General features: G+C 41.8%; 1 protein-coding gene across 16 annotated transcripts in view; it reads left to right on the plus strand.

Annotated features, from left to right (window-relative positions):
- ULK4 (unc-51 like kinase 4) overlaps positions 1-27,759 on the plus strand; it is a 577,159-nt gene that overhangs the window by 397,432 nt on the left and 151,968 nt on the right. For 14 of the 16 annotated variants that reach the window (XM_045037803.1, XM_045037797.1, XM_023260689.2 and 11 more), the window contains one exon: positions 9,300-9,398. The exons of 1 other annotated variant lie outside the window; for it this stretch is intronic. In XM_045037803.1, the coding sequence (XP_044893738.1) occupies positions 9,300-9,398 (99 nt within the window). Of the gene's footprint in view, positions 1-9,299; positions 9,399-21,853; positions 23,130-27,759 lie in introns of those variants that run through there. One more of the 16 variants, XM_045037804.1, reaches the window with a different exon arrangement.

Below are 27,759 nucleotides of genomic sequence, written 5' to 3' on the forward strand. Positions count from 1 at the left end.
CTCGCTTTCTCTTATGAGCAATAATAACTAGGACTTTGAGGACTAGACGTGTGTTCAGTGCCTATGGAAAAGTCAATTCACCCCAAACTATAACCTGGATTTACTTAGCATCGCGCTATAAGGAAGCCAGGGATGCGGGTTTATTGAATACTTTGTGTTGGATGTTAAGTGCCTGCATATGCCTATTTCTCTAACCAACCGAGTCTGCTGATATGTAGATTATGTGAAAGCACACGGCCAGTGTGAATCCATGGCTGTATTTTAAATCCTGGTAAAATTGCAAAAGATGTACATCAGGTGGTAGCCGCATCCCGCCTTGGGTGGGTGCAGAAGCTCGAGTTGAAAGCAAGCTGTTTTGGTTCTTTGTCAGGAGTCCTAGCAGTGGAGCCAAGAATGATTCCCCAGACCCTGGTTAACCTCTGTTATCCATCATTCTGATAAGTGCTCTCGTTTATCCCCAGTTGAGCTGGTCAATGTTTAGCTTGTCTAGTGTGGTTTAATAAATAATTCCAAGATCCCCTCAGTAAACATGATAGCCAGTGTTTAACCCAATCTTGAAAAGCCGGTAGATGGAAATGGCCTTCACACTACCTGGTTGTTTTTATTTGCTCATCTTTAATGATAACAGCACTGTTAAGTACTTAGGAAATCCCAAATTAGGCATTTCTCTTAGCTTGTCCTCTCTTTTCTAGAGTTTTTTTTTGGAGAATGTTGTTTCTTATTCCAGCTTTTTTTTTTAATGCTTTTATTTATTTTTGAGACAGAGAGAGACAGAGCATGCACAGGGGAGGGGCAGAGAGAGAGCCAGACACAGAATCCAAAGCAGGCTCCAGGCTCTGAGCTGTCAGCACAGAGCCTGACGCGGGGCTCGAACTCACGGACTGTGAGCTCATGACCTGAGCTGAAATCAGATGCTTAACTGACTGAGCCACCCAGGCACCTCTCTAATTTCAGTTTTTGTAGTGATTTTAGGTAATTCTTCAAGGTGCAGTCAATAGGTACTCTTGCAAGATGCTTTGATGATATCAATCTGTAAAAGATTATGTTTTGTAGATTGTAGATAAAAAGGATCAGACGTTTAAAAATTCCACAACATTAGAAATCATTTTATTACAAAGGATAGATTTTCAAGGGTTTTTAAAAGAAAACTCCTTAGTACAAAATATTTTCTAATTCGTTTTTTTTATATTCTATTGTACCGATAGATCATTGTGTCTACTTTTTAAATTTCTTCCCCACCACTGTATATTTTACAGCTAACATCTTTCTTTTCTTTTTTTTTTTTTTTTAATTTTTTTTTCAACGTTTATTTATTTTTGGGACAGAGAGAGACAGAGCATGAACGGGGGAGGGGCAGAGACAGAGGGAGACACAGAATCGGAAACAGGCTCCAGGCTCTGAGCCGTCAGCCCAGGGCCTGACGCGGGGCTCGAACTCACGGACCGCGAGATCATGACCTGGCTGAAGTCGGACGCTTAACCGACTGCGCCACCCAGGCGCCCCCAGCTAACATCTTTCTAAATCCTCCCCCATAACATCTGCCATGCATTGCTTTTGGCCTTGACCACCGACTTTGATCTTCATAATACCTGGTGTCAGTCTGACAGAGGTAGAGTCTTTGAGACTGAATCTGGGGAAAGGGCTGGGAAAAGAAATGGCATGTGTATCAAAGGCCCATCCTCCTTGAACACAGGCTGTAAGTACTTTCCAAACCTTCAGTCACCTCTTCCATTTATACACATGCTCCCCACTGGAGATTCTTTTGCATTCAAAACCTGATCTACTTCTAACAGGAACGACTGTAAAGTAGAAGAATTGAGGGTTGCCAGCCTTTAAAAGGATAGGTGCCTAGCTTTTCTTTTCAGGGAGGAGAGTGATATGATTGATGCAGGAATATATACCAGGGAGGCAGGGACCATGGGAAGGCGGGTGTTCGAATCTCCATCAGGAGTTCAGTCCCTGCCTCCAGCATGCCCTGTGATGCTAAATCGGTCCTAGTTTAACCTCTGGAGGGTTGTGTGGGAGAGATGTGGAAGCAGAGACAAATACAGGCTCCAGATTGGCTGGTGTGGTATGGGCCTCGCAGGCTGAAATGCCTTGGATACAAGTCCGAGCCACACCACTTTCTACCTATATGACCCTGGGCAGGTTTCTTCACCTGCTTAGTACTGTTTCCTCATCTGCGGAGTAGAAATGGTAAAACTGGGGGCACCTGGCTGGCTCAGTCGGTCGCCCTACCGGCTTTGGCTCCGGTCATGGGTTGAAGCCCCGTGTCAGGCTCTGTGCTGACGGCTCAGAGCCTGGAGCCTGCTTTGGATTCTGTGTCTCCTTTTCTCTCTGCCCCTCCCCTGCTTGCGTTCTGTCTTTCTCTGTCTCTCAAAAATAAATACATAAATGTTTAAAAAAGAAAAAAAGGTGAAACTGCTGTGCAGGGTTGTCCCAAGACTTTACTGAGAGACCAAAATGTATGCGAATATACGTAAATATGAGGTGCCTTGTATATCCCCGGCTTAGGGAAGGTGAGCGGTAAATGGTTGCTATATCATTAACAGCAAGAAGAAGAAAGGTGCACGCCTCACATTCCTGTTTACAGAAGGCTTCCTGTGGCCCATGACTTCCTCCTGTCTGTGTCCTGGCCCATGGGAGGGTACTCGGGCCATGTTTCCTGACTAAACTGACTCCTAGCAGGCTTGTGAAATAATTTATGGTTTGTTTTTTGTGCGCATTAGCCTGGAACAGGGCTGGGTTACTGTGATTTCAGCAGGGATCCAGAGAGGAAGGGTGTTAGCGGTCAAGGAGCTCGCGGTTTCGTCGGGGAGACCGTCACCACACAAATGGGAAGGAAATCATCATCCCGTTACGTTTGCGAGGGTGCGGCTGCTGGAGGTACGGGATGCCGCAGCGTGAAGGTGGGAGAGGAGAGCCTAACTTGACGGGGAGGGAGCCCAGTTCAGTATTAACATCCAGGTCACCCGACTCCCCAGTCTGGTCCTTGACTATCATTTGTGAAGTGATGGAGAGCCATTAACCTGCTGTTCCCGTGCAGAGTTGGTGTTGCCGAAAGACTGAAATGTGGCCATGAGGCCTCCTTCGACTCACACGCACTTCAAGGCTATCCTTGGTGGGAGCCGTATCTGTTTTGAATATATCTTTAATATTATTATTTTTAAAAATTCTTTTAATGTTAGTTATTTTTTGAGAGAGAGAGAGAGAGAGAGAGAGAGAGAGAGAGAGAGAGACAGAACACGAGCAGAGAGAGAGGGAGACACAGAATCGGAAGCAGGTTCCAGGCTCTGAGCTGGCAGCACAGGGCTTGATGTGGGGCTCGAACTCACGGACCACGAGATCATGACCTGAGCCAAAGCTGGACACTTAACTGACTGAGGCACCCAGATGCCCCTGTTTTTAGTATCTCTTGAAATTATCCAGTTGGTCTCCTCTGTGGCATCCCCCTCATTGTTCTTCCCCCTGAGCTACCCTCTGCCTGGTTGCTGAATCCAGGAGAGACTTTTCTGCCTTTGCCCATAATCCTCATCATGTCACTCCTTCCTTTGCAAACTTCAGTGACCTCTCATTATCTGTGATATAATTTTCTAACTCCTTGGTGCGTCATTCAAGGCCTTGTAAGATCCAGCCCCAGGGTGCCTTCCAGCCTTTCCTGCCAGGCCTCCGTGCTCCCCATACCCACCCCCAAACAGTCCACTCTCAGTATTTCACCCCAAGCCTTTTGTCCTGTGGTTCCCAGCACCTGAAACACTGCTGTCCACGCTACTCCCTGTAGACCCCATTCCCACCAACGAATGTGAAGTCACATGTCACCTCCTCTTCCTTCCCTCCCGACCACGCAAACTGTGTCTACCTCTGTGGCAGTTTTCACACCCTGCCTTGAGCACAGTTGTTTGTTTTTTGTTTTGTTTTTTAATTTTATTTAAATTCAAGTTAGCTCACATACAGTATAACAATGGTTTCAGGAGTAGAATTTAGTGATTCATCACGTACATATAACACCCAGTGCTCATCCCAACTGGTGCCCTCCTTCATGCCCATCACCCATTTAACCCATCTCCCCACTGACCTCCCCTCCAGCACCCCTCAGTTTGTTCTATTTAAGAGAACAAACTCTTATGGTTTGCCTCCCTCTCTGTTTTTGCCTTATTTTTCCTTCCTTTCCCCTGTGTTTATCTGTTTTGTTTCTTAAATTCAGTGTGAGTGAAATCATATGGTGTTTGTCTTTCTCTGACTGACTTACTTCGTTCAGCACAGTTGTTTGGAAGCATGCTGTTCTTTTGGTCAAACCGTGAGACCCTACAGAGTGGGGACCCGAATTGTGTCATCCGCGGATGGTGAGCACGCGCGTGGTGATAATCGGGGCGCACAGCGAGTGCTGGATTGTCTGGGCCCCACCATTGCAGGCAGCGCTCCATTTTGTGCTTAAACCTCTGGGGACGTCAGACCTCAACTGCCTGAGGAACTGACTGTCCCTTGTTCTCTACAGATCCTTACTTCTGTGTTAGTTTAACAGACCTCTGTTGAGTACCTACTTGTGTGCACTAGACTCGTGTAGCAGTGCTAGATATAAGGAAAAGTCAGATAAAAACAGAGAGGGAGCCAAGCCATAAGAGACTCTGAAAGACAGGGAACAAACTGAGGGCTGCTGGAGGGGAGGAGGGTGGGGGGAGGGGCTGAATGGGGGAGGGGTATGGGGGGGCACTTGTTGGGATGAGCGCTCGGTGTTGCAGGTCAGAGATGAATCACTAAATTCTACTCCTGAAACCAGTACCACACTGTATGTGAACTAACTTGAATTTAAATAAGTAAATTAAAAAAAAAAAAAAGAATTGTGTTTCCCTGGCCTTTTGTTGACTTTTATTTTTTTCAGCTGTACTCCTTTACCTCATTTTGGACAGTGCTGTGTTGTCATTTAATATTAAAGATGGCTCATAAGTTGGCGTTCCCGGGTCTTATATGTTTAAGGCTGTTAAGTTTGTGTTTCTGTCCAGAGTTCTCCCATGAAATGCATCCTTAGAAATCCAGCAGCTTTCTCAAAATGATCGCCAACACAATGCATCCTCACCTCAAATTCAACATTGTTGAAAGCTAACCCTGGGATTTGCCTCCCCCGATCACCCTGCTGCCCCAAGGCCTGCCACCCCCATCCTGCTGTGCAAACGAGCAACCTGGGAGTCATTCGTAAGCTTTCTCTCCTTTTCATACTCCACATCTAATCTGTCACCAGATAATGTAGACTTTACCTTAAATACCTAATACGTCCAACCACTTCTCTCAACCCCTACTGCCCCAGTTCAGTCTACTGTCCTTCCTTACTTAGGCTATAGCTGGGCGGGCCAAGAACATTGGATGGCTGGGAGGGGGGTAAGGTACTGTGCGGCAGTGACAGGGGCAAGAGAGTTATGGGCCAGAGGCAAAGGCAGAGGACCTAGATGGAGAGGGTAATAGTGATGTTGTAGCAGAGAGAGAATATTCTTGCTGCGGAAAGGGCCCCTTACAAAATGCACACAGTGGCCCACAGACCCAGGCCATCTAGAGGCTGCCTTTAGGGAGTGTGGTGTTAAGGACCTGGAGACAGACTGAAAGGAGAGGTGGGCCTGGGCCCCTGAGATTGTTATTCAGGATTTGTTTTTCTTTTTTTTCCTCCTGCATCCCCGCTGGGATTCCCATGTGCACAGAGCTTCCGTGGCAGTGCCACATTTTTGCAAGGAGACGAGTTTGTATTGTAGTCCTGGTATGAACTTCTCTGTTGTGCAGACAGGCAGCATTCCCCCACAAACCTTGGCAGTTTTGTAGGGAGGTGGCACCTGAGTACTGGTGGGCAGAGTCTAGATGTTTCTTGGTAACAGTAACTAATGACCGTGTAGATCTTAGAGGCTGTGGAGGACTACTGGATGTCCCGGTGGGAAGAGTCCCACCGTGTGTACTTGTTCTTGTGGCCCCATCTGCTTGCTCCCGTGTGTTCGGAAAGGAAGCCGTGGCATCGTGCCCCTGCACGGCCTAGGTGCTGGTCTGCAAGACTGCTTTATCTTTCCCAAGAGGGAATCCGTTTGCTCTACAGGGTAACATGTTAGTGAGGAAAGGCCATGATTCTGTCTCACGCCGTGCTTCAGAAGACGGGATCAACAGCCAAGAATCAGGAGGGTTCAGACCTCCAGGGTGATGCTGCACATTTGTTTTCTGGAAGGAAAGTCTACCTTTCTGGTAAAGTCAGTTGGGAAAACGGGAGGTGTGGGGGTGGGGAGAAGAGAAGGAAGCTCCACGCTACGATGACCTTGGTTCCCCTTGAGTACAGAGAGGTTGAAAGGCAGGTGTCTGCTTTTCAGTCGAGCCCCTGTGAGCCAGAGAAAGCAGGCAGCTCAAATTCTGCCCACAGTTATGGGTCTGTTCAAATTTCCTCTTTCTTCCCGGTTGTGTTTTGGTAGTGTGTAAGTGTCTAGGAATTTGTCCATTTCTTCCAGGATGTTCAGTTTGTTGGCATATAATTTTTCATAGTATTCTCTGATAATTGCTTGTACTTCTGACGGCTTGGTTGTGATAAATCCATTTTCATTCATGATGTTATCTATTTGGGTCCTCTCTTTTCTTTTTGAGAAGTCTGGTTAGGGGTTTATCAGTTTTGTTTATTTTTTCAAAAAACCAGCTCTTAGTTTCATTGATCTGTTGTTTTTTTTTTTTTTTGATTCTATATTGTTTGTTTCTGCTCTGATCTTTACGATTTCTCTTCTTCTGCTGGGTTTCTTTGTTGTTCTGCTTCTAGTTCCTTTAGGTGTGCTGTTAGACTCTGTATTTGGGATTTTTCTTGTTTCTTGAGATAGGCCTGGATTGCAGTGTATTTTCCTCTTAGCACTGCCTTTGCTGCATCCCCAAGGGTTTGGACTGTTGTGTTTTCATCTTCATTTGTTTCCATATATTTTTAAATTTCTTCTTTAATTGCCTGGTTGACCCATTCATTCTTTAACCTCCGTGCCTTTGGAGGTTTTCCAAACTTTCTCCTGTGGTTGATTTCAAATGGTGCTGGGAGAACTGGACAGCAGCATGCAGAAGAATGAAACTAGACCACTGTCTAACACCATACACAAAAATAAACTCAAAATAGATGAAAGATCTAAATGGGAGACAGGAAACCATCAAAACCCTAGAGGAGAAAGCAGGCAACAACCTCTTTGACCTAAGCCGCAGAAATTTCTTGCTCCACGCATCTCCAAAGGCAAGGGATTTAAAAGCAGAAATGAACCATTGAGACCTCATCAAGATAAAAAGCTTCTGCACTGCAAAGTAAACGATCAACAAACTAAAAGGGAACCGACAGAATGGGAGAAGATATTTGCAAATGACATATCAGATAAAGGGTTAGTATCCAAAATCTATAAAGAACTTATCAAACTCAACACCCAAAAAACAAATAATCCAGTGAAGAAATGGGCAGAAAACATGAATAGACACTTCTCTAAAGAAGACATCCAGATGGCCAACAGGCACATGAAAAGATGCTCAACGTCGCTCCTCATCAGGGAAATACAAATCAAAACCACACTCAGGTACCACCTCATGCCAGTCAGAGTGGCTAAAATGAACAAATCAGGAGACTACAGATGCTGGGGAGGATGTGGAGAAACGGGAACCCTCTTGCACTGTTGGTGGGAATGCAAATTGGTGCAGCCGCTCTGGAAAACAGTGTGGAGGTTCCTCCAAAAATTAACCCTATGACCCAGCAATAGCACTGCTAAGAATTTACCCAAGGGATACAGGAGTGCTGATGCATAGGGGCACTTGTACCCCAATGTTCATAGCAGGACTTTCAACCATAGCCAAATTATGGAAGGAGCTTAAATGTCCATCAACTAATGAATGGATAAAGAAGATGTGGTTTATATATACAATGGACTACCACTTGGCAATGAGAAAGAATGAAATCATGCCATTTGCAACAACATGGATGGAACTGGAGGGTATTATGCTAAGTGAAATAAGTCGGTTAGAGAAAGACAGATATCATATTTTTTTTACTCATATGTGGATCTTGAGAAACTGAACAGAAGTCCATGGGGGTAGGGAAGGGGAAAAAAAATTACAAACAGAGAGGAAGGGGGGCAAACCATAAGAGATTCTCAAATACAGAGAGCAAACTAAGGGTTGATGCGGGTAGGGGGCAGGGGAGAGGGGAAAATGGGTGATGGGCATTGAGGAGGGCGCTTGTTGGGATGAGCACTGGGTGTTGTATGTAAGCAATGAACCATGGGAATCTACCCTAAAAACCAAGAGCACGCTTTACATACTGTATGTTAGCCAATTTAACAATAAATTATATTTAAAATAAATACATACATACATACATAAAATGAAAAAAAAAAAAGAAAAAAAAAATTCTACCCATAGGCCTGAAGTCTGGAAGGACCTGGGCCTCCATGAACAGAGTCTGGGAGTCCAGGCTAATAACCTGAGACAGGCAGTCTATACAGCCTTCTCTGAAGGCCCTGGCAGAGGTCATTACTTACAAGTAGTTGTATTTCCTCTGAGTGAAATTAAAAACAAATGTGTGAATGAATTGTGCACATACTGCAGCAAACACAATAAATAGTGCCTTTTTTCAACACAAAATTATTCACCTCTGTAATGGAGATCGGACAGTTCTGAAAAACTCCTGAGAACAGACACACCTTAGAGCCCCTCCCTTCTCATTGCCTTTTTCCATTGCAGTTAAAGCCCGTCCCTCCTAAGCAGTGTAGACCTATGTCTGATACATTGCACTGGGACATTGGACAGCTCTTCTAGATGTTATTCAAGCATGTGCACGCAGGGAAGGAAAGCATACCAGAATTATACGATGATGGCATGCATCGTATACTGTGTATAATCATGCTCACGAGAAATGAGCACTCGTGATTTGGATTCCGGCTTTGTCACTCGTTGTCTTTGGGGCTTTCAACAAATTACTTAACTTCTCTGAACTTAAGTTTTCTCACCTGAAAAATGTGCATAAAAGCACCTCATCTCAGCATGGTTGGAAAGATAAAGTCCCATCCACAGTACATGAATGTAAACATCATTCTGTCAACGACGGCCTTGGTCTTGCTTTATCTGTGGGCCATCTGGGTCTGTCTCTGCAGCCTGAGCTGGTGGCAGTGACACTGAGAGTACTCTTTGTCATGTTATAACACAGCGTAACTTCTCAGGGTGCCATGGGGGATTGCTTCCTCAGCCCCCTTCCTCTCCTACACCGAGTGGATCTGTCTCCTCTGGCCAAACTGACTAATTTCCAAGAACCCCTTTCCCTTCTCTTGCTCAAGGCACAGAAGTCTGGCTCAGGAGGGGACACCCAAGCCGCAGAGGACCTGCTTCTGCTGAGCAAACCGCTGACAGACCTCATCAGCCTGCTCATTCCGCTGGTAAGAGCTCACCTGTTCGTGTGTCTTTCAGAGCACTCCTGAGGTGGTAGTAATTTTATTTCAATTTCACGATGCCGTGATTTTTTTATGCTACTTTAATTCTTTTCAAAGCTAGAACCAAAAGAAATTTCAGAAGATTATTTGGCCTAGAAACACTAAATTTCTACTTTATGTTAAAACTAGATGGCTTATTCATTTCAATAGGTATTTAAGGCAGAATTTCTCAAATCCGTCTTGATGAGCGCGAGGTCAAAAATTCGAGAAATGAATTCCAAGAAGGAAGAAGAAATCGCTATTATCAGTATTTCTCAAAAAGATATTTTAGAGTAGTACTCGGCATGCAGGACTCTGCAGGAGTACAGTAGGATGCACACAGGGGCCCCTGGGTAGCTCGGTCAGTTAAGTGTCTGATTGTTGATTTCGGCTCAGGTCATGATCTCACGGTTCGTGAGTTCAAGCCTCATGCGGGGCTCTGTGCTGAATGTGGAGCCTGCTTGGGAGTCTCTGTCTCTTTCTGCCCCTCCCTGCTTTTGCTCTCTCTCAAAATAAACGCACTTAAAATAGGAGCATGCACGCTGACCTAGATAACACCAGTCCCCAAGGACTGGGGGCCCCTGTAGCCCCAGGGAACTTAACCTCTTGTGGCCTCCACTCTCCACTGAGTGAAGATGGAGACAGACCTTCATTTCTCTCAGAACTGCTAGGATTTGTCCTTTTCTGCTCAGTGGCTTTCAAAGGAAGGCAAATGTAGTTTGGATGAATAATTCTGTAGACTTAATTGTGTTCAACAAATGTACGTTTGGTTCAGTGGAGTAAAAAAAAGTGGGGAAATCAGTCAGTTCTGGGTTATATCAAATAATGGCATATGTGGAGTAAAGCAGTCACAAAAAAAAGAAGTCAGTGGGCTCATAATGAAGTGTGGGAACAGCCCCACACCCCAGGGAACATCCTCAAACCCAACGGTGGAAGGATCTTTAGTGTAGAAGATCTTTTGTGTGACGCTACATGGAAAATAGAACACTCACTGCTCAGCTCAGAGTATGGGGACTGAACTCTGACAGCCAGCTCTCTCTTCGGCCAAGGGCAGGAAACAGATGAGGCTCCCAAAAACAGAGGAAAGACTAACACAAACCAGACTCTCTTTTATATAAGAGATTCAAAACAGCATGAAATTAAAAAAAAATATATGTGTGTATATACACATACGTATAAATTGATGCAATATATGATATATTAGATAATTATATTTATAGAGAATAAAGATTAAACAAGACACATGAAGAAGATCTATCTTAAGAAAGAAATGCAGAATCCATTATAGGCAAAACTTCTAGAACACTCTTTTTCACATGTATCTTATAGACCAAGTTTTGGTATTTGCTACATCCTCAGAGTTGCTTTCTTTTAACAGGTGAATGTATTCCAGTTAGATATAGTGTTAAACTTGTCTTTGATCTTAACTTTACTGTCTTCTTTTATATTTTCTTTCTAAATTTGTTTCAATGTTAACATAAGGCTTAATGTATAAAAAAGTCTTTAACAGAACAAAAAGATGCTACAAAGATCTGGAATAAAATCCACAGGAGTATATACCAACTATGAACTTTTTGGTGTCATATATTAGAGCATAGGACTGTGTAAAGAAAGGAACAAAAATACACCAGAGGAAATCCAAAAAACACTGTAGGATCAAGAGATTTAACTTCTCTTTCTCATCACCTGACAGACCAAGTGGATAAATATAATGATGTAGAGTAGGAGTTGAGAAGCCATGGCCTGCAGGCTAACTCTGGCCCACCGCCTATTTTCGTAAATAAAGTTTTATTGAACAGAGCCACATAGACCTTTTGTTTACATATTGTCTGTGGCTGCTTTTGCACCTTCGTAAGTGTTGAGGAGGTACAGTAGAGACCTTATAGCGCACCAGCCTATGTTATTTACTATCTGGCTCTTCACAGAAGAAGTTTGTTTATGCCTGTATAATGAGTATAAACATTTTAATAAAATGGAGCTAAGAGAAATATATCTGTCTCTGTACCTTGAAAACAGAAACTGTACCTTCTGTTCAGTTTGCCAGACACATCTTGAAAAGTTGGTCTTGCGTTATGTTCAAAGCATATCAATAAATTCCAATAAGGAGGAATTGTATAGACCACACTCTTCAACCATAATGCAATTAAACTGGAAGGAAAAATAAGAATAGAAGATGCACTGTTAGCAAATACTATCTGTGAGCGTAGTTAAAGAATAAACCATTGCGGGCCACCTGGGTGGCTCAGTCAGTTAAGCGTCCGACTTTGGCTCAGGTCATGATCTCACAGTCCGTGAGTTCGAGCCCTGCGTCGGGCTCTGTGCTGACAGCTCAGAGCCTGGAGCCTGCTTCGGATTCTGTGTCTCCCTCTCTCTCTGACCCTCTCCCATTCATACTCTGTCTCTCTCTGTCTCAAAAATAAATAAACATTAAAAAAAAAAAAGAATAAACCATTGTGATTGTATCAGTCTGGGTCCAATCAGAAGGCAGAAACCATACAGTGATTTAAATAGGAGAGTTTTATCTTTTTTTTTTTTTAATTATATACTTCTTTTTTTTTTCTTTCTTTAATCTTTTCAGTTTCTTTGTTCTTTGCTTCTTCTTTTCCCATTTTGAATTTAAACTTTAGGTAGTTAGCGTATAGTGCAATATTGGTTTTAGAGTAGAATTCAGTGATTCATCACTTAAACACAACACCCATGCTCATCATAACAAGTGCTCTCCTTAGTACCCATCACCCATCTAGCCCATCTCCCATTCACCTCTTTCTCAACCCTCAGTTTGTTCTCTGTCATTAAGAGTCTCTTGTGGCTTGTTTCCTTTATGTTTATCTGTTTTGTTTCTTAAATTCCATGAGTGAAATAATACGGTATTTGTCTTTCTGTGGTTGACTTATTTCACTTAGCATAATACAGTCCAGCTCCATCCATGTCATTGCCAGTGGCAAGATTTCATTCTTTTTGATGGCTGAGTATTATTCCATTGTGTATATGTACTACATCTTTTTCTTTTTCTTTTTTAATTTTCTTTTTTATATTTTAAAATTTACATCCAAATTAGTTAGCATATAGTGCAACAATGATTTCGGGAGTAGATTCTTTAGTGCCCCTTACCCATTTAGACCATCCCCCCTCCCACAATCCCTCCAGTAACCCTCTATTTTTTCTCCATATTTATGAGTCTCTTCTGTTTTGTGCCCCTTCCTGTTTTTATATTATTTTTGCTTCCCTTCCCTTATGTTCATCTGTTTTGTCTCTTAAAGAGCTCATATGAGTGAAGTCACAGGATTTGTGTCTTTCTCTGACTAATTTCACTGAGCATAATACCCTCCAGTTCCATCCATGTAGTTGCAAATGGCAAGATTTCATTCTTTTTGATTGCCGAGTAATGCTCCATTGTATATATATACCACATCTTCTTTATCCATTCATCTATCGATGGATATTTGGGCTCTTTCCATACTTTGGCTTTTGTGATAGTGCTGCTATAAACATGGGGGTGCATGTGCCCCTTCGAAACAGCACACCTGGATCCCGTGGATAAATGCCTAGTAGTGCAATTGCTGGGTTGTAGGGTAGTTCTATTTTTAGTTTTTTGAAGAACCTCCATACTGTTTTTCAGAGTGGTCACACCAGCTTGCATTGCCACCAACAATGCAAAAGAGATCCTCTTTGTCCACATCCTCGCCAACATCTGTTGTTGCCTGTGTTGTTAATGTGAGCCATTCTGATAGGTGTAATGTGGTATCTCATGGTGGTTTTGATTTGTATTTCCCGGATGGTGAGTGATGTTGAGCATTTTTTCATGTGTCAGTTAGCCATATGGATGTCTTCTTAGGAGAAGTGTCTTTTCATGTCTTTTGCCCATTTCTTCACTGGATTATTTGTTTTTTGGGTGTTGAGTTTGATAAGTTCTTTATAGATTTTGGATACTAACCCTTTATCTGCTATGTCATTTGCAAATATCTTCTCCCATTCTGTCGGTTGCCTTTTAGTTTTGCCGATTGTTTCCTTCACTGTGCAGAAGCTTTTTATTTTGATGAGGTCCCAGTAGTTCATTTTTGCTTTGGTTTCCCTTGCCTCTGGAGACGTGTTGAGTAAGAAGTTGCTGCAGCCAAGATCAAAGAGGTTTTTGCCTGCTTTCTCCTCGAGGGTTTTGATGGCTTCCTGTCTTACATTGAGGTCTTTCATCCATTTTGAGTTTATTTTTGTGTATGGTGTAAGAAAGTGATCCAGGTTCATTCTTCTGCATGTCACTGTCCAGTTTTCCCAGCACCCCTTGCTGAAGAGACTGTCTTTATTCCATTGGATATTCTTTCGTGCTTTGTCAAAGATGAGTTGGCCATATGTTTGTGGGTCCATTTCCGGGTTCTCTGTTCCATTGATGTGAGTGTCTCTTCTTGTGCCAGTACCGTCCTGTCTTGATGATTACAGCTTTGTAGTATAGCTTGAAGTCTGGGATTGTGATGCCTCCTGCTTTGGTTTTCCTTTTCAAGATTGCTTTGGCTATTTGGGGTCTTTTGTGGTTCCATACAAATTGTAGAATTATTTGTTCTAGCTCTGTGAAGAAGGCTGATGTTATTTTGATAGGGATTGCATTGAATATGGAGATTGCTTTGGGTAGTAGCAACATTTTAACAATATTTGTTCTTCGTATCCAGGAGCATGGAATCTTTTTCCATTTTTTTGTGTTTTCTTCATTTTCTTTCATAAGCTTTCTATAGTTTTCAGTGTATAGATTTTTCACCTTTTTGGTTAGATTTATTCCTAGGTATTTTATGGTTTTTTGTGCAACTGTAAATGGGATCGATTCCTTGATTTCTCTCTCTGTTGCTTCATTGTTGGTGTATAGGAATGTACCCGACTTCTGTGCATTGATTTTATATCCTGCAACTTTGCTGAATTCATGAATCAATTCTAGCAGTTTTTTGTTGGAATCGTTTGGGTTTTCCATATAGAGTATCATGTCATCTGCAAAGAGTGAAAGTTGGACCTCCTCCTGGCCAATTTGGATGCCTTTTATTTCTTTGTGTTGTCTGATTGCTGAGGTGAAGACTTCCAATACTATGTTGAATAACAGTGGCGAGAGTGGACATCCTTGTCTTGTTCCTGACCTTAGGGGCAAAGCTCTCAGTGTTTCCCCATTGGGGATGAGATTAGCGTTGGGTCTTTCATATATGGCTTTTATGATCTCGAGGTATGCTCCTTCTATCCCTACTTTCTTGAGGGTTTTTATCAAGAAAGGATGCTGTATTTTGTCAAATGCTTTCTCTGCATCTATGGAGAGGATCATGTGGTTCTTGTCCTTTCTTTTATTGATGTGATGAATCACATTGACAGTTTTGCAGATATTGAACCAGCCCTGCATGCCAGGTTTAAATCCCACTTGGTCGTGGTGAATACTTTTTTTAATGTATTATTGGATCCGGTTGGCTAATATCTTGTTGAGGATTTTTGTATCCATGTTCATCAGGGAAATCGGTTCCTAGTTCTCCTTTTTAGTGGGGTCTCTGTCTTGTTTTGGAATCAAGGTAGTGCTGGCTTCATAGAAAGAGTTTGGAAGTTTTCCTTCCATTTCTCTTTTTTGGAACAGCTTCAAGAGAATAGGTGTTAATTCTTCCTTAAATGTTTGGTAGAATTCCCCTGGAAAGCCATCTGACCCTGGACTCTTGTTTTTTGGGAGATTTTTGATTACTAATTCGATTTCCTTACTGGTTATGGGTCTTTTCCAATTTTCTATTTCTTCCTGTTTCAGTTTTGGTAGTGTATATGTTTCTAGGAATTTGTCCATTTCTTCCAGATTGCCCATTTTATTGGCATTAAATAGGAGAATTTTAATATGAAATATTAGTAGCTATGAGAAGAGAGTAACCATAAGATTCAAAAAGAACTCTATAAGGTATCCTAAAACTGAGTGAGAGTAGTCAAGGAAGGACAGCCTTGACTAGGGACACCCCTACACTGAGGCTGTGGGTCAGACTTATTGGGAAACGCTTGCAGCCTATAGAACAGTGGACAAGTCTGCTGGGTTGCTCAGGCCAGAGAAGGTTCACCATTTCTGGGAAAACAAGAAGCAACCCTTGAGGATGCAGATGAATCCTAGTCAGGGGGCAGACGTCAGAGGGAAGGGGTGCCACTGTTGGGAGGCCTGAGGTACCCAGAATTTGTGTAGAGAGGACCACAGGAAACAAAGCTATGCGAGTGGCAGGCAAGCAGGCGGAGTCGGGTGGCCAGTGTCCGTGGGAAGCCTGGGACACACAGGCTCCCTTGGTGAGGGTGACGGGACCATCATCACAGGTCAGACTACAGCTGAGGGTTGCTGAGGGACCACCCATTCTGGACCCATGGTTAGATTGGATCTCCACCAGATGCCTCACATTCACGCTTCCGACTGACAGACACAGCAGGAGAGCGTCCTCTTCCTGGGATGTGTCATCTCAGAGATCTTTCCCTGGCTCTTTGAGACTCCAAACTCTTACTCCTAGCAACTTGATCACCCTTATGTTCTAGTATATGGCCGGACGTCTGCCTAATGTGTGTGAGCTGTGCTGTGTGTATACCCATTGATCACCAGAGTCACTGCTTTTAAAAATGGCCTGTGACAAGAACATTGCAATATATCTTCTCTGGAAAAGATTAACACACATTTATAGCTGTGTATAAAGTGAAGAAAAATAGTACTAAGGCAATTGAGGACCTAAACTAGAGCACATACAGACCAAAGATAAATTTTACAGTGGTTGTTAAAAAATGTAATAGGTTACAGAATGAGGTGCTGGAATTGCTTTCCCATGGGGAGAAATAAACAGGCTCTCAGTTTTCATCTGACGTGGATAATTTTGGAGGTATTTCGCCTAAAGGCAGGTGGATGAACTTGTTGGCTTTTGACATTCTTTCCAGATAATGGTCCTATTAAAGTGAACATATCCTTAAGAGAAGAGAAAACCTGTCATCCCCTAATTTATGCCCCATATTTTTACAATACACTGTAGGAGAGTCATAGTGGAAGGTAGATAGGAGACAGGGATTTTTAGTCTGTTTTGACTGTTAAACTGCTTTGAGAATCTGAGGGTTCTAGACCCTCTTCCCTGAAAAATGCATAGATTCACTTATGTGCAAAGTTGTGCACACAATTCACAATTTCAGTGGGATCTTTGAACCCTCAATTGGAGCCATAGTATAAGATCTGGCTAAGAAAAGGTATAACCAATTGACCATGACTCCTGAAGAAATGACAGCACGAGGTAATTGTTTGACTGTAATATTTTATTTAAGAAGAGAAAATGAAAAGCTAGGCTATACATCCTACATGAGTTTTATAACTAACTAGATAACCAGTTGCTGTAAGAAATTATGTTACAGCCTCCTTCTTCCTCAATTAGGTATTTTCAAAACTACAAGAGATAATTGCTTTCAATTTTTTTACCTTAGCATACATTCGAGATGCCAGTATGTAGCCTGGTTTATATGTTTCGCAATAACCATGCATTCCTTGGCCATTGAGAAGATGGCCCTCTGCAGTGTGGTCAGAGTGGAGGTCCGTACCGAGCATGAGAACATAAGCTTCCTGTCCTGCACTGTCTCCCAAGCAGTAACGATTCTCCCAGGAACAACATTTTAGCCTATAGCCACGAGATACTTACCAATTTGTGTTTCTGACGTCACTGTGCAATTTAAAAAATTGTGCCCCACAAAGCAGAGGAGAGAAAAAGCAATTTCTTTTTTTCATTTTCTAATTTCTTTCTCTTAAGAAGTAACTAAATAGGTTTTTCTCTTTAAATAGTAATGGGCTTGTCTGTTGTTTCTTTTGCATGCTGCCTGCCTCACCAGTGGCCTGAAATACAGGTGATGGTTTTATGGTGATGGAGGCTGGGGGTCCTGAGTCATCCATTTGCGAGTCAAAGCCAAGAGATCGGGCCTCGTGTTAGCTCTCTAGTAAGCAGCTGCTCTAAGGAGTTACTGCCTCCTTTAATAGGGCTACCTCTCTTTCCAGTTTGCCACTGCCCATCTCTTCACTGGGCATCTCCATTGGATGCACCATAAACACCTCAGCTTCAGCAGGGTTAAAACAAATCCATAATCTCCTCCTTGAAACTGTTTCTCTTGTGTCCTGTGTCAGTGAATGACATTCATTTCCCCCCAGTGGCCCAAGCCAAGAACACAGGCATCATCTTGGCCTCTTTTCCTTTGCCATCCCGCCCCATTCCATCAAGCCACCAAAACTCAGACTGCCATCCCTCTTCATTCCCATGGGCAGTGTCGTAAAGGCCACCACCATCTTGTGCGTGCAGGGCCACGGTGGCCTTCTCCCTGGGATTTTTGCCTGCTCTCGCCCTGCCCACCGTCTTCTTCAGTGGAGGCGGTGTGCTTTCTCTTCAGAGAAAGACTCCTGCAAACTCGTCTTCTCACTCATTGACTTAAAACCTTTCAATGATTCCCCCACTCTTCGTGGATAAATTCCAACTCCTTAACAGGTTTGCAAAACCATGTATGATCTGGCACTTAGTTTCTAGCATCATCTCTTGATTCTCTTTGCCCTGCCCTGTGTTCTGTACCCCAATTCTTTTCATTTCTTTAAATGTTCCTCCATTTCCCTTGTCTCTGCCCAGAACATGCTCTTCCTCCTCCTACTTGGCCGACTCTCCCTCAGCTTTCAGCTCTTGGGCTTCGATGTCTCTTCTTTCCAGCTTGGCTCTTGGGTCTGGTGCACAGGAGGGATTTGGTAAACATTTGTGTAGGAGAGCAAGCTAATTGCTGACGAATGCAGTATATTTTCTACCTTTCCTCAGTATAACCAAGAATAGACCATGTTTGGTAGGACATAGATTCAAGTACAAATTTATCCAGAAAGTTCATCTGCACCCTTGCTCTCCTGCCCTCGCTAAGCCAGCCCCTCCTAGGACTGGTAATGATGATGCCTCGCGAGCTTGTTTGCTTTAAAATTGCATCATCTGGATTTCTCCCTAGAGGTTGACCTCTTTCTTGGCAGGAGTTGCCCTGACCTTCAGCGGGAAGCCTATATTCCTGAAATAACCCATATCCTACCTTAGATTGACAGGAAAGGATACAAAAGGGCAGGTAGCATTGCCCAAGGACTTCTGTTTCTGGAAAATTGCTATACTTATAGTAACTGCAAAATATAAAAACCCAGCCCTGGAATCACCACAGCAGCAGTGAGCATAAAATCCTCTGAGCCATCAAAATAGAAGCTTCAGTATCATTACTTTCTCTGAAAGGAGACTCCCCCCCCCCCCCCCGCCGACCCCCAACGCAGGATTCTGACATTCAGCGTTTGGACTTGGGGAGCTATAGGAAAGAAACATCCCCAAGCTGCAGGTGTGTTTTCTGCCATGACTTCCTATACCTTTTCTTGAAGAGGTTGCAGTATAGTGGTAGGTTTTTCTAATGGCATTTTGTTGTTGGCCAGAGCCGCCGGCGTGAAGTTGAGTAGGCAAGCATTCAGTTATGCGGTGGGGGTGCCAGAAAGCAACCCCCCTAAAGATCGTTCTCTCCCATTGATTGCCCAAACTCCTGTATTCTTATTGCCCTCTTTTCAAGCCTTCTTTCAAATAGTGATGCTTTAACATGAAAGCATGTCACGTGTTTCACAAAAGAAGATCGGGGCAGCAGGGCAGACCAATGGAAGAAAAAGAGGAAGTTTGAGGGACAGAAACAGAACTGAATGTGGAACTGTGAAACATGGGTCATGCCAAAATCAAAGTCTAGTTAATAAAGGTTTTTGGGGTGTACTTTATTCTTTGTTCCCAGCACGCTTGTCTTGACTTAATAATTAATGGTTGAGTGTTTTATGTGCCTCCGTGAGAAAAGTGAGTGTTACTAATTGGACTCTTATAACTGGCTCCAAACGTTATTAGAACTAGCCACAAACACATCAGAATTGTTTGGTTTTATATTTGCACATTTCACTTATATAACAAATGACCAGAAGGCAATAACAGCCTGCAGTTTTTGAAGTTCCACACTTGTCCATTTTTGAAGCAGTGTCTGTAAAGAGGTGATGTTTAGGAAGAGGCCACTTAAATTACCTAGAAATATCCCAGAAGAAAAGTGGGCAAAAGATTGGAGTGGACAATTCACAACAACAAAAGTGCAAATATCCAATGTTAATTTCAGTGAGTGCATTTAAGCACACTATGAATAACAGAAAATTGAATTTTTTTAATTTATTGATTTATTTTGAGAGAAAGAAAGAGTGTGAATGGGGGAGGGGCAGAGAGAAAGAGAGAGAGAATGCTGAGCAGTCTCCACAGTGTCAGCACGGAGCCTGATGTGGGATTCAAACCCACCAACCGTGAAATCATGACCTGAGCCAAAGTCAGATGCATAACTGACTGAGCCACCCAAGCACCCCAGAAAATTAATTTTTAAAAATGCAATACGGGCTTCAAAGTTAGAAGCTTACTTTGGGGACAAAAAGAGGTAAATAAAAATATACATAGGTCCATAAAGCCTTAAAATTATTTATATCCTTTAATATAGTCATTCCACTTCTAGAAAATTTATGCACAGAAAATAGAGAAATACTGAATGACTTGTGTAAACAGGTATTTTCACAGCTTTATCTTTGGTATCAAACACTTTGGTAATAACCTCTGTGTTGCTCAGTTAGAAATTAAATAATTTCCATTCTTAGGGTAGAATGCTGTTATGCTATTAAATATATTTCCCAAGCATATTTAACAGCATGGGGAAATATTTGTAACATAAGGCTAAGGAAAATATCAGAATATATATTAATTGTAGGATGCTAATGTAAAATGTAATAAATTTTAAAGTATGTATCATAAAAAATTCACATGTATTCAAAAATGTATATATATTTTAAATTAGCATCATTTTATAATTACTATATGTCATGATGCTCACAGAGGCAATCCTTACTTTTTTTTTTTTTAATGTTTATTTATTTTTGAGAGAGTGGGAGAGACCAAGTATAAGCGGGGAGGGGGCCGAGAGAAAGGGAGACACACAATCTGAAGCAGGCTTCAGGCTCTGAGCTGTCAGCACAGAGCCCGATGTGGGACTCAAACCCACGAACCGTGAGATCATGACCTGAGCCAAAGTCGGACGCCCAAGCAACTCAACCACCCAGGCGCCCCGGCAATCCTTACTTTCATGGGGCTTTAATATGTACAAATTTCAGCCAGATAACATCAGTCCTCCGCAAGATCGTTCGGTTTTCAGTCACTTTGTTGGATTCACTCTGAGTAATTGCGTGAAGTACAGACTTTGCTGCTAGCTCTTCAGTGAACAAATCCGCGTGTAGCGTCATCATCAGTGACCAGTCGTGCACTTACGTGAAAATCTGCCAGCGATTGGTCACGTTACATGTATTATTTAGTTCACACGCAGCAAAGCATGTAGTTACGTTGCCTCCTTGTCTTCCAATGATAAACCCATGAAGCATTTTACAAAAGCGGATGATTGACTGAGAGAATTGTGCAACAAAGACGGAAGGGCAGCAAAGAAGCTAAAAGCGATTAATGATGCAAGGGAAATTTGAAACTAATGTAAACGGAGTTGCAGGAGGAACAGCAGACGTCAGGAATGTTGACGGTGGTTAAGAGGTTCTAGATAGGCAGCCAGAGGAACTTAGTGGAAGTGAAGTCATCTACATAAATGAGGAAAGTGATTTTGAAGAAAAGAAGGGAGTCTCAGAGGGAGCAAGGCAGGCAAAAAGAAAAAAAAAAAAGGCAAAAACAAAAACAAGAAAACCTTCCCATTACGAGAATCCTGGGAGCTATTTTCCAACAGTGAAAGCATAAAGGATAAAATGTTGGGAGGTGAGCCAGAGTTAGAAAGGAGCATGACAGTTGCCCAAGGCATAGAAAAAATGCTCTCTCTGGACGGTGAGTTACATGACAGAAAAGCAGCAAGCACCATTCAAACTACTCTTGATAAGTATTTTTTCAGAACAACAAAAACAAAAACCCTTAATTCTCACTGTTTGTAATGTTTTGGATTACAGCAGTAAATATCAGGTTTACTGTTTATGTATTCTTCTGCACGTTTATAAGACACACACACACTTAATCTTGATATTGAAAGTTTTTAACGTTTTGGTAAACTTTAAAGGTCATGGCGCAGTTGGAACTTCCCCACTCGTTAAGATCATTTTGCATGGTTAAAATTTGCCTGGTCATTTTTGCGGTCCCCTCCTACCACGCAGAGTAGGTAGTCAGGACAGACGTACTCTGCAGTGGTTAGCTCTGGGTGGTAGGAGGACATGTGATTTCTATTTTTTTTAGTACCATCTGTAGCTTTCAGCTTTTATAAACTGAACATTTGTTACTTTCATAATCATAAAAGGTTTTAAGTCCTCCTTTCTACCTTATATAATCCCATCTTACTCAGCAGAAAACAATTTATACTATCGAATTTCTATCTTCCCTGCCCTTTCCCAGCTTCCTACTACCCTCTGGTGAATGAGAGACCTCCCTTTGCCGTCAGCCAACAGCTGGTCTTTGTTGTGGTTGTTGTTACAACGCGAAGTCGCCTTCCGCTTCGTCTTCCACAGTGTCCTCGGACAACTTTTCTTTCAGTGAAGTGTGGAGCAGCAGTTTCAGCCAGAGACTTGCAGCTTCCTGACAATAGATTCTTGAATTACAGAGATCCAGAGTATACTCCTCCAAAAATATACGGGGTCTCCAGTATATCTTCATAAGCATTATGCATAAGATCAAGGAACGGCCGCAGACTAGCCAATTCATCTCACAACAAAAGATAGCAAAGCCTCTAATGGGCTTACAGGTGCCCTCGGGCCCGTGGAGGGAACAACTAACTACGTGAGTTGGGCCAAGGATGAAGGGCTGGTTGAATTTTTTTCCAATTTGTTTTTGTGGTAAAATAAACATAAAATTTACCACGTGAACCATTTTTGTGTATACAGTTCACTGTTACTAAATATATTCATAATGTTGCATAGTCATCTCTACTGTCCATCTCGACATCTCTTTTTATCTTGTGAAACTGATAGTCTATACCCATTAAGCAAGAACCTCCCATTCCTTTTTACCCCAGCCCCTGGCAGCCACCATTCTACTTCCTGTTTCTATGATTTGACTACTCTAAGTACTTCGCATAACGGAGTCATACAGTATTTGTCATTTTGTGACTGGCGTCTTTCAGCATAATGTCCTCAGGGTTCATCCATGTGTTAGAATTCCCTTGCTTTTTGAGGCTAAATAATATTCCATTGTGTGCGTGTCCTGCATTTTGCTTATCCATTCATCTGCTGATGGATGCTTAGGTTCCTTCCCACTCCTAGCTGTTGTGGATTACGTTGCCGTGAACTCGGATGTACAAATGTCTTTTCAGACTCTGCTTTCAGTTCTTTGGAATATATACCCGGAAACAGAATTGCCAGATCCTGTGATAATGCTGTTTTTAATTTTTTGAAGAGCCACTATTCTGTTTTCCATGGAAGCCATTCCATTTTACATCCCCATCAATAGTATGCAAGAGTACACATTTCTCTATATCCAAAGAAACCACCTTGTCGTTTTCTGTTTTGTTGATAGATCCTAATGTTTTGTTGATAGACCTCCCATCCTAACGGATGGGAGGTGATATCTCATTATAGTTTTGACTTGCATTTCCCTAATTATTAGTAATATTGGGCTTCTTTTCGTGTGCGTATTGTCACTTGAATATCTTCTTTGTAGAAATTTCTATTCAAGGTTTTTGCCCATTTTTTAATCTGGTTGACTTTTTGTTGTTGATTTTTAAGAACTCCCTATATATTCTGGATATCAATCCATTTTAAATACGTTATTTGAAAACATTTTCTTCCATTCTGTAGACTGATTTTTAATTTTTTGAAATGTTTATTTATCTTTGAGAGAGAGAGAGAGAGAGACAGAGAGAGAGAGAGAGCGAGCAGGGGAGGAGCGGAGAGAGAGACACAGAATCTGAAAAAAGGTCCAGACTCCGAGCTGTCAGCACAGAGCCTGACACAGGGCTCCAACCCATGAACCGCAAGATCATGACCTGAGCTGAAGTTGGATGCTTAACCGACTAAGCCACCTAGGCACCCCAGTTGATTTTTAAAAATTATGTTTATAGGGGTGCCTGGGTGGCTCACTTGGTTAAGTGTCCAACTCTTGGTTTCAGCTCAGGTCATGATGTTCCAATTTTGCGGGTTCAAGCCCTGTGTTGGGCTCTGTGCTGACCGTGCAGAGCCTGCTTGGGATTCTCTCTCCCTCTCTCTCAAAATGAATAGATAAACTTAAAAAAAATGTTGATAGTATCTTTTGATGCCCCAAATTTTCATGAAGTCCAGTGTGCCTGTGAAAATTTTTCATTTGTTGCCTGTGCCTTTGGTGCCATATCCAAGAAATTGTTGCTAAATCCAGTGCCATGAAGCTTTCGCCCAACGTTTCTTCTAAGAATTTCATAGTTTTAGGTATTAGATTTCAGTCTTTGATCCATTTTGATTTAATTTCTGTATATGGTGTTAGGTCTACCTTCATTCCTTTGAAAGTGGGTACCAGTTTTCTCAGCATCATTTGTTGGAAAGACTGTCCTTTTCCCATTGGATGTTCTTGGCACCTTGTCAAAAACAAGGTGTGTGTGTGTGTGTGTGTGTGTGTATAAAGATTTGACCGTGTGTGTATGTGTGTGTATAAGGATTTGACCGTGTGTGTGTGTGTGTGTGTGTATAAGGATTTGACCGTGTGTGTGTGTGTGTGTGTGTATAAGGATTTGACCGTGTGTGTGTGTGTGTGTGTGTGTGTGTGTGTGTAAGGATTTATTTCTGGACTCTCTATTCTATGTTCTGTTGGTCTCTATGTCAGTCTGTATGCCAGGACTGCAATGATTGAAGTAGTATAGTTTTGGGGTTTTTTTGTTTATTTGTTTGTTCTAGAGAGTGTGCTAGCAGGGGAGAGGGGCAGAAGGAAAGAGAGTATCTTAAGCAGACTCCATGCTCAACCTAACAAGGGCCTCAATCCCACAACCCTGGGATCATGACCTGAGTCTAAATCAAGAATCAGACACTCAACTGACTGAGCCACCCAGGTGGCCCTAATCACTGTAGTTTTATAGTAAGCTTTAAAATCAAGAAGTCTGGGGGTGCCTGGGTGGCTCAGTCGGTTAAGCATCCGACTTCAGCTCAGGTCACGATCTCGCAGTCTGTGAGTTCGAGCCCCGCGTTGGGCTCTGGGCTGATGACTCAGTGCCTGGAGCCTGCTTCCGATTCTGTGTCTCCCTCTCTCTCTGTCCCTCCCCCATTCATGCTCTGCCTTTCTCTGTCTCAAAAATAAATAAACGTTAAAAAAAATAATAAAAAAAAATAAAATCAAGAAGTCTGAATCATCTAGTTTTGTTGTTCTTTTTCAAGATTGTCTTGGCTATTTGGAGCCATTTGAGATTCCATATGAATTTGTAGAGGGGTTTTTCTATATCTAGAGAAAACATCGTTGGGATTTTGATAGGGATTGCACTGACTCTGTAGGTTGCTTTGGGTAGATTATAGTGTATTACATTGATCCCTTTTTATATGTAGAGTCATTCTTGCATCCCAGGAATAAATCCCACTTGTTCATGACATCTAGTACTTTTAATATGCTGTTGCTGAATTAGGTTTGCTACAGTTTTGTTTGTTGTTTTTTTTTTTTTTTAGAGGATTTTTGCATCAGTGTTTATCAGGGATATTAATCTGTAGTTTTCTTGTAGTGTCCTTGTCTGACTTGGGCATCAGGATGATCCTGGTCTCTCAAAACAAGTTGGGAAATGTTTCCTTCAATTTTGGGGAAAGTTTTGAGACAAATTAGTATTCGTGCCTTTTTTTTTTTTAATGTTTGATAGAATTCACCAGTGAAGCCATCAGGTCCAGGGCTTTTCTTTGTCACGAGATTTTCAATTATTGATCGAAAGTCTTTACTAGTTGTACTTCTATTCACATTCTCTATTTATTTGTGATTTAGTTTTTGGTAGGTTCTGTATTTGTCCAGGAATTTGTCCATTTGTCTAGGAATTTGTCCATTTCTTCTAGGTTATCCAATTTGTTGGCTTACAGTTGTTCTTAATACGGTCTTCTAATCCTTTTTAATTCTGCATAATTGGCTATAATATTCCCATTTTAATTTTTGGTTTCAGTAATTCGAGTCTTTTCTCTCTTTTTTTTCTGTCCATCTGGCTAAAGGTGTGTCCATTCTGTTAATCTTTTAAAAGAACCAGCTTTTGGTTTCATTGATTTTTCACTATTCTTTTGTTCTTTATTTCACTTATCTCTGCTCTGATGTTTTTTGTTTTATCCCTTCTCCTAGCTTTGGGTTGAGTTTTTCTTTTTCTTTCCCCCTAGTTTCTTGAGTTGTAAAGTTAGGTTGTTGATTTGAAATATCTTTTTTAATATAAGCATTCATAGCTATAAATTTCCCCCTTAGCATTGATGTTGCTATGTCTCATAAGTTTTGGTATGCTGTGTTTTCATTTTCCTTCATCTCTAAGTAGTTTCTACCTTGCCTTATGATTTCTTCTTTGATCCATTGGTTGTTTATTTATTAATTTCCATAAATTTGGGAATTTTTTGGTTTTTGTTTTATCACTGTTTTCTAACTTCATCCTGTTGTTTTCGGACAAGATCATTTGTATGATACCTATTTTTTTTTAATTTTTATTTATGTATTTATTTTGAGAAAAAGAGAGAGCGTGAATGAGCAGGGGAGAGGCAGAGAGAGAGAGAGAGAGAGAGAGAGAGAGAGAGAAAATCCCAAGCAGACTCTGCACCATCAATACAGAGCTGATGCCTGGCTTGAACACATGAAACTGTGAGATTATGACCTGAGGAGTTGGATGCTCAACCGACTGACCCACCCAGGCACCCCATCTATCTTTTTAAATCTATTGAGAGTTAGGTCACTTCTCTTTTCATGCTTCCAAGATTCTCTTTGTCTTTGGCCTTTGAAATTATAAGTATAGTGTGTCTCAGTGGGTTTTTTTTTTAGTTCATTTTACTTGGAACCGATTGAACTTCTTGGATGTTTATATTCATATCTTTCATCAAATGTGGAAAATTTTCAACCAATCTTTCTTCAAATATTCTGTCTACCCCTTTCTCTTTCTTTTTCTTCTCAAACTTCCACAATATGCATATTGGTCTACTTGATGGTGCTCTATAGGTCTGTTAGGCTCTGTTCACGTTTCTTCAGTCTATTTCTTTCTGTTTCCCAGCCTCGATAATATTCATTTTCCTATCTTAATGTTCACTAATTCTTTCCTCCTGCTCAAATCTGCCTTTGAATCTCTCTGGTGTATTTTCCAGTTCATTTATTGTACTTTTCACCTCCATAATTTCTTTTTGGTTTCTTTTTTAGATTTTTCTTTCTATTTATGTTTCCATCTTGTTCATACACTGTTTCCTTGACTTTTCCATACAACTTCCTTTAGTACTTTTAGAGCATATTTAAGATGGTTGCTTTAAAGCATTTGTCTAGTACATTTGCCATTAGGGTTTTTTTAGGGACAGTTGCTGTTTATTTACTTTTCTCTTTTGAATGTGCCGTGTTCACCTATTTCTTCGTATGCCATGCTGTCTTAAAAAAATTTGTGAGAGCTGGACATTTGAATCTAATAATGATAACTCCGTCAGTTAGATTTTCCAACTTCCCCAGGGTTTGCTATTTTTTCTTGTTGTTCATTTACTTATGTTTGTGGTTGCTGTAGGCTGTCTTGATGCTAAGGATCAGTTTGCTGTGTGAATACAAGGTCTTTTCAGGTCTTTTCTGAGCGTGCGCCTTTCCCCGGGCACAAGTGGTGACTTTCTGATTTTCTCAGTATGTGTAGTTGCTTTTTACCGTCTGGTTTTCAAAAGAGGAAAAACAGAAAAATGAGGTGGGGGGACGTTGGGAGGAGAGGTGAGGGAGAAGGATGCTGTCTTTTAAATATGGAAGTCACTTTATCTAGAGGGAGAGGAACTTGCCACAGTGAGGGAGGTATAATAAGAGTGGCTGCCTTTTTGCCTGCACCTCTGTGATCAGAAGCAGTAGTAGTCAGTGATTAAAGAACAGATTCCTGATATTTGGAGGACTGAATCCTTTTTGTCTACGCTAGCGTCTATAAGCTGCCCCCAAAACACATGAATGACTGTCTGCCATGGCGCTTGGGGTGGGGAATGGGTAACTACCACTGTGCTGACAGCTGGGATTGAACAAAATTAACCTCAATTTACTGTCCAAGCCTTCTTCTGTCGTTGTAAGCCTTCAGTAGGTTCCAGAATTCCAGAGTAGTTGCATCGGACAGATTCTGCTACTGCAATTGTTGTCTAAGTGGGGAGACAGATTCCTGCTGCCTTTTACTCTTACCCAGATCC

The sequence above is a fragment of the Felis catus genome, chromosome C2 (assembly GCF_018350175.1).
Source record: "Felis catus isolate Fca126 chromosome C2, F.catus_Fca126_mat1.0, whole genome shotgun sequence".
NCBI classification, from domain to species: domain Eukaryota; kingdom Metazoa; phylum Chordata; class Mammalia; order Carnivora; family Felidae; genus Felis; species Felis catus.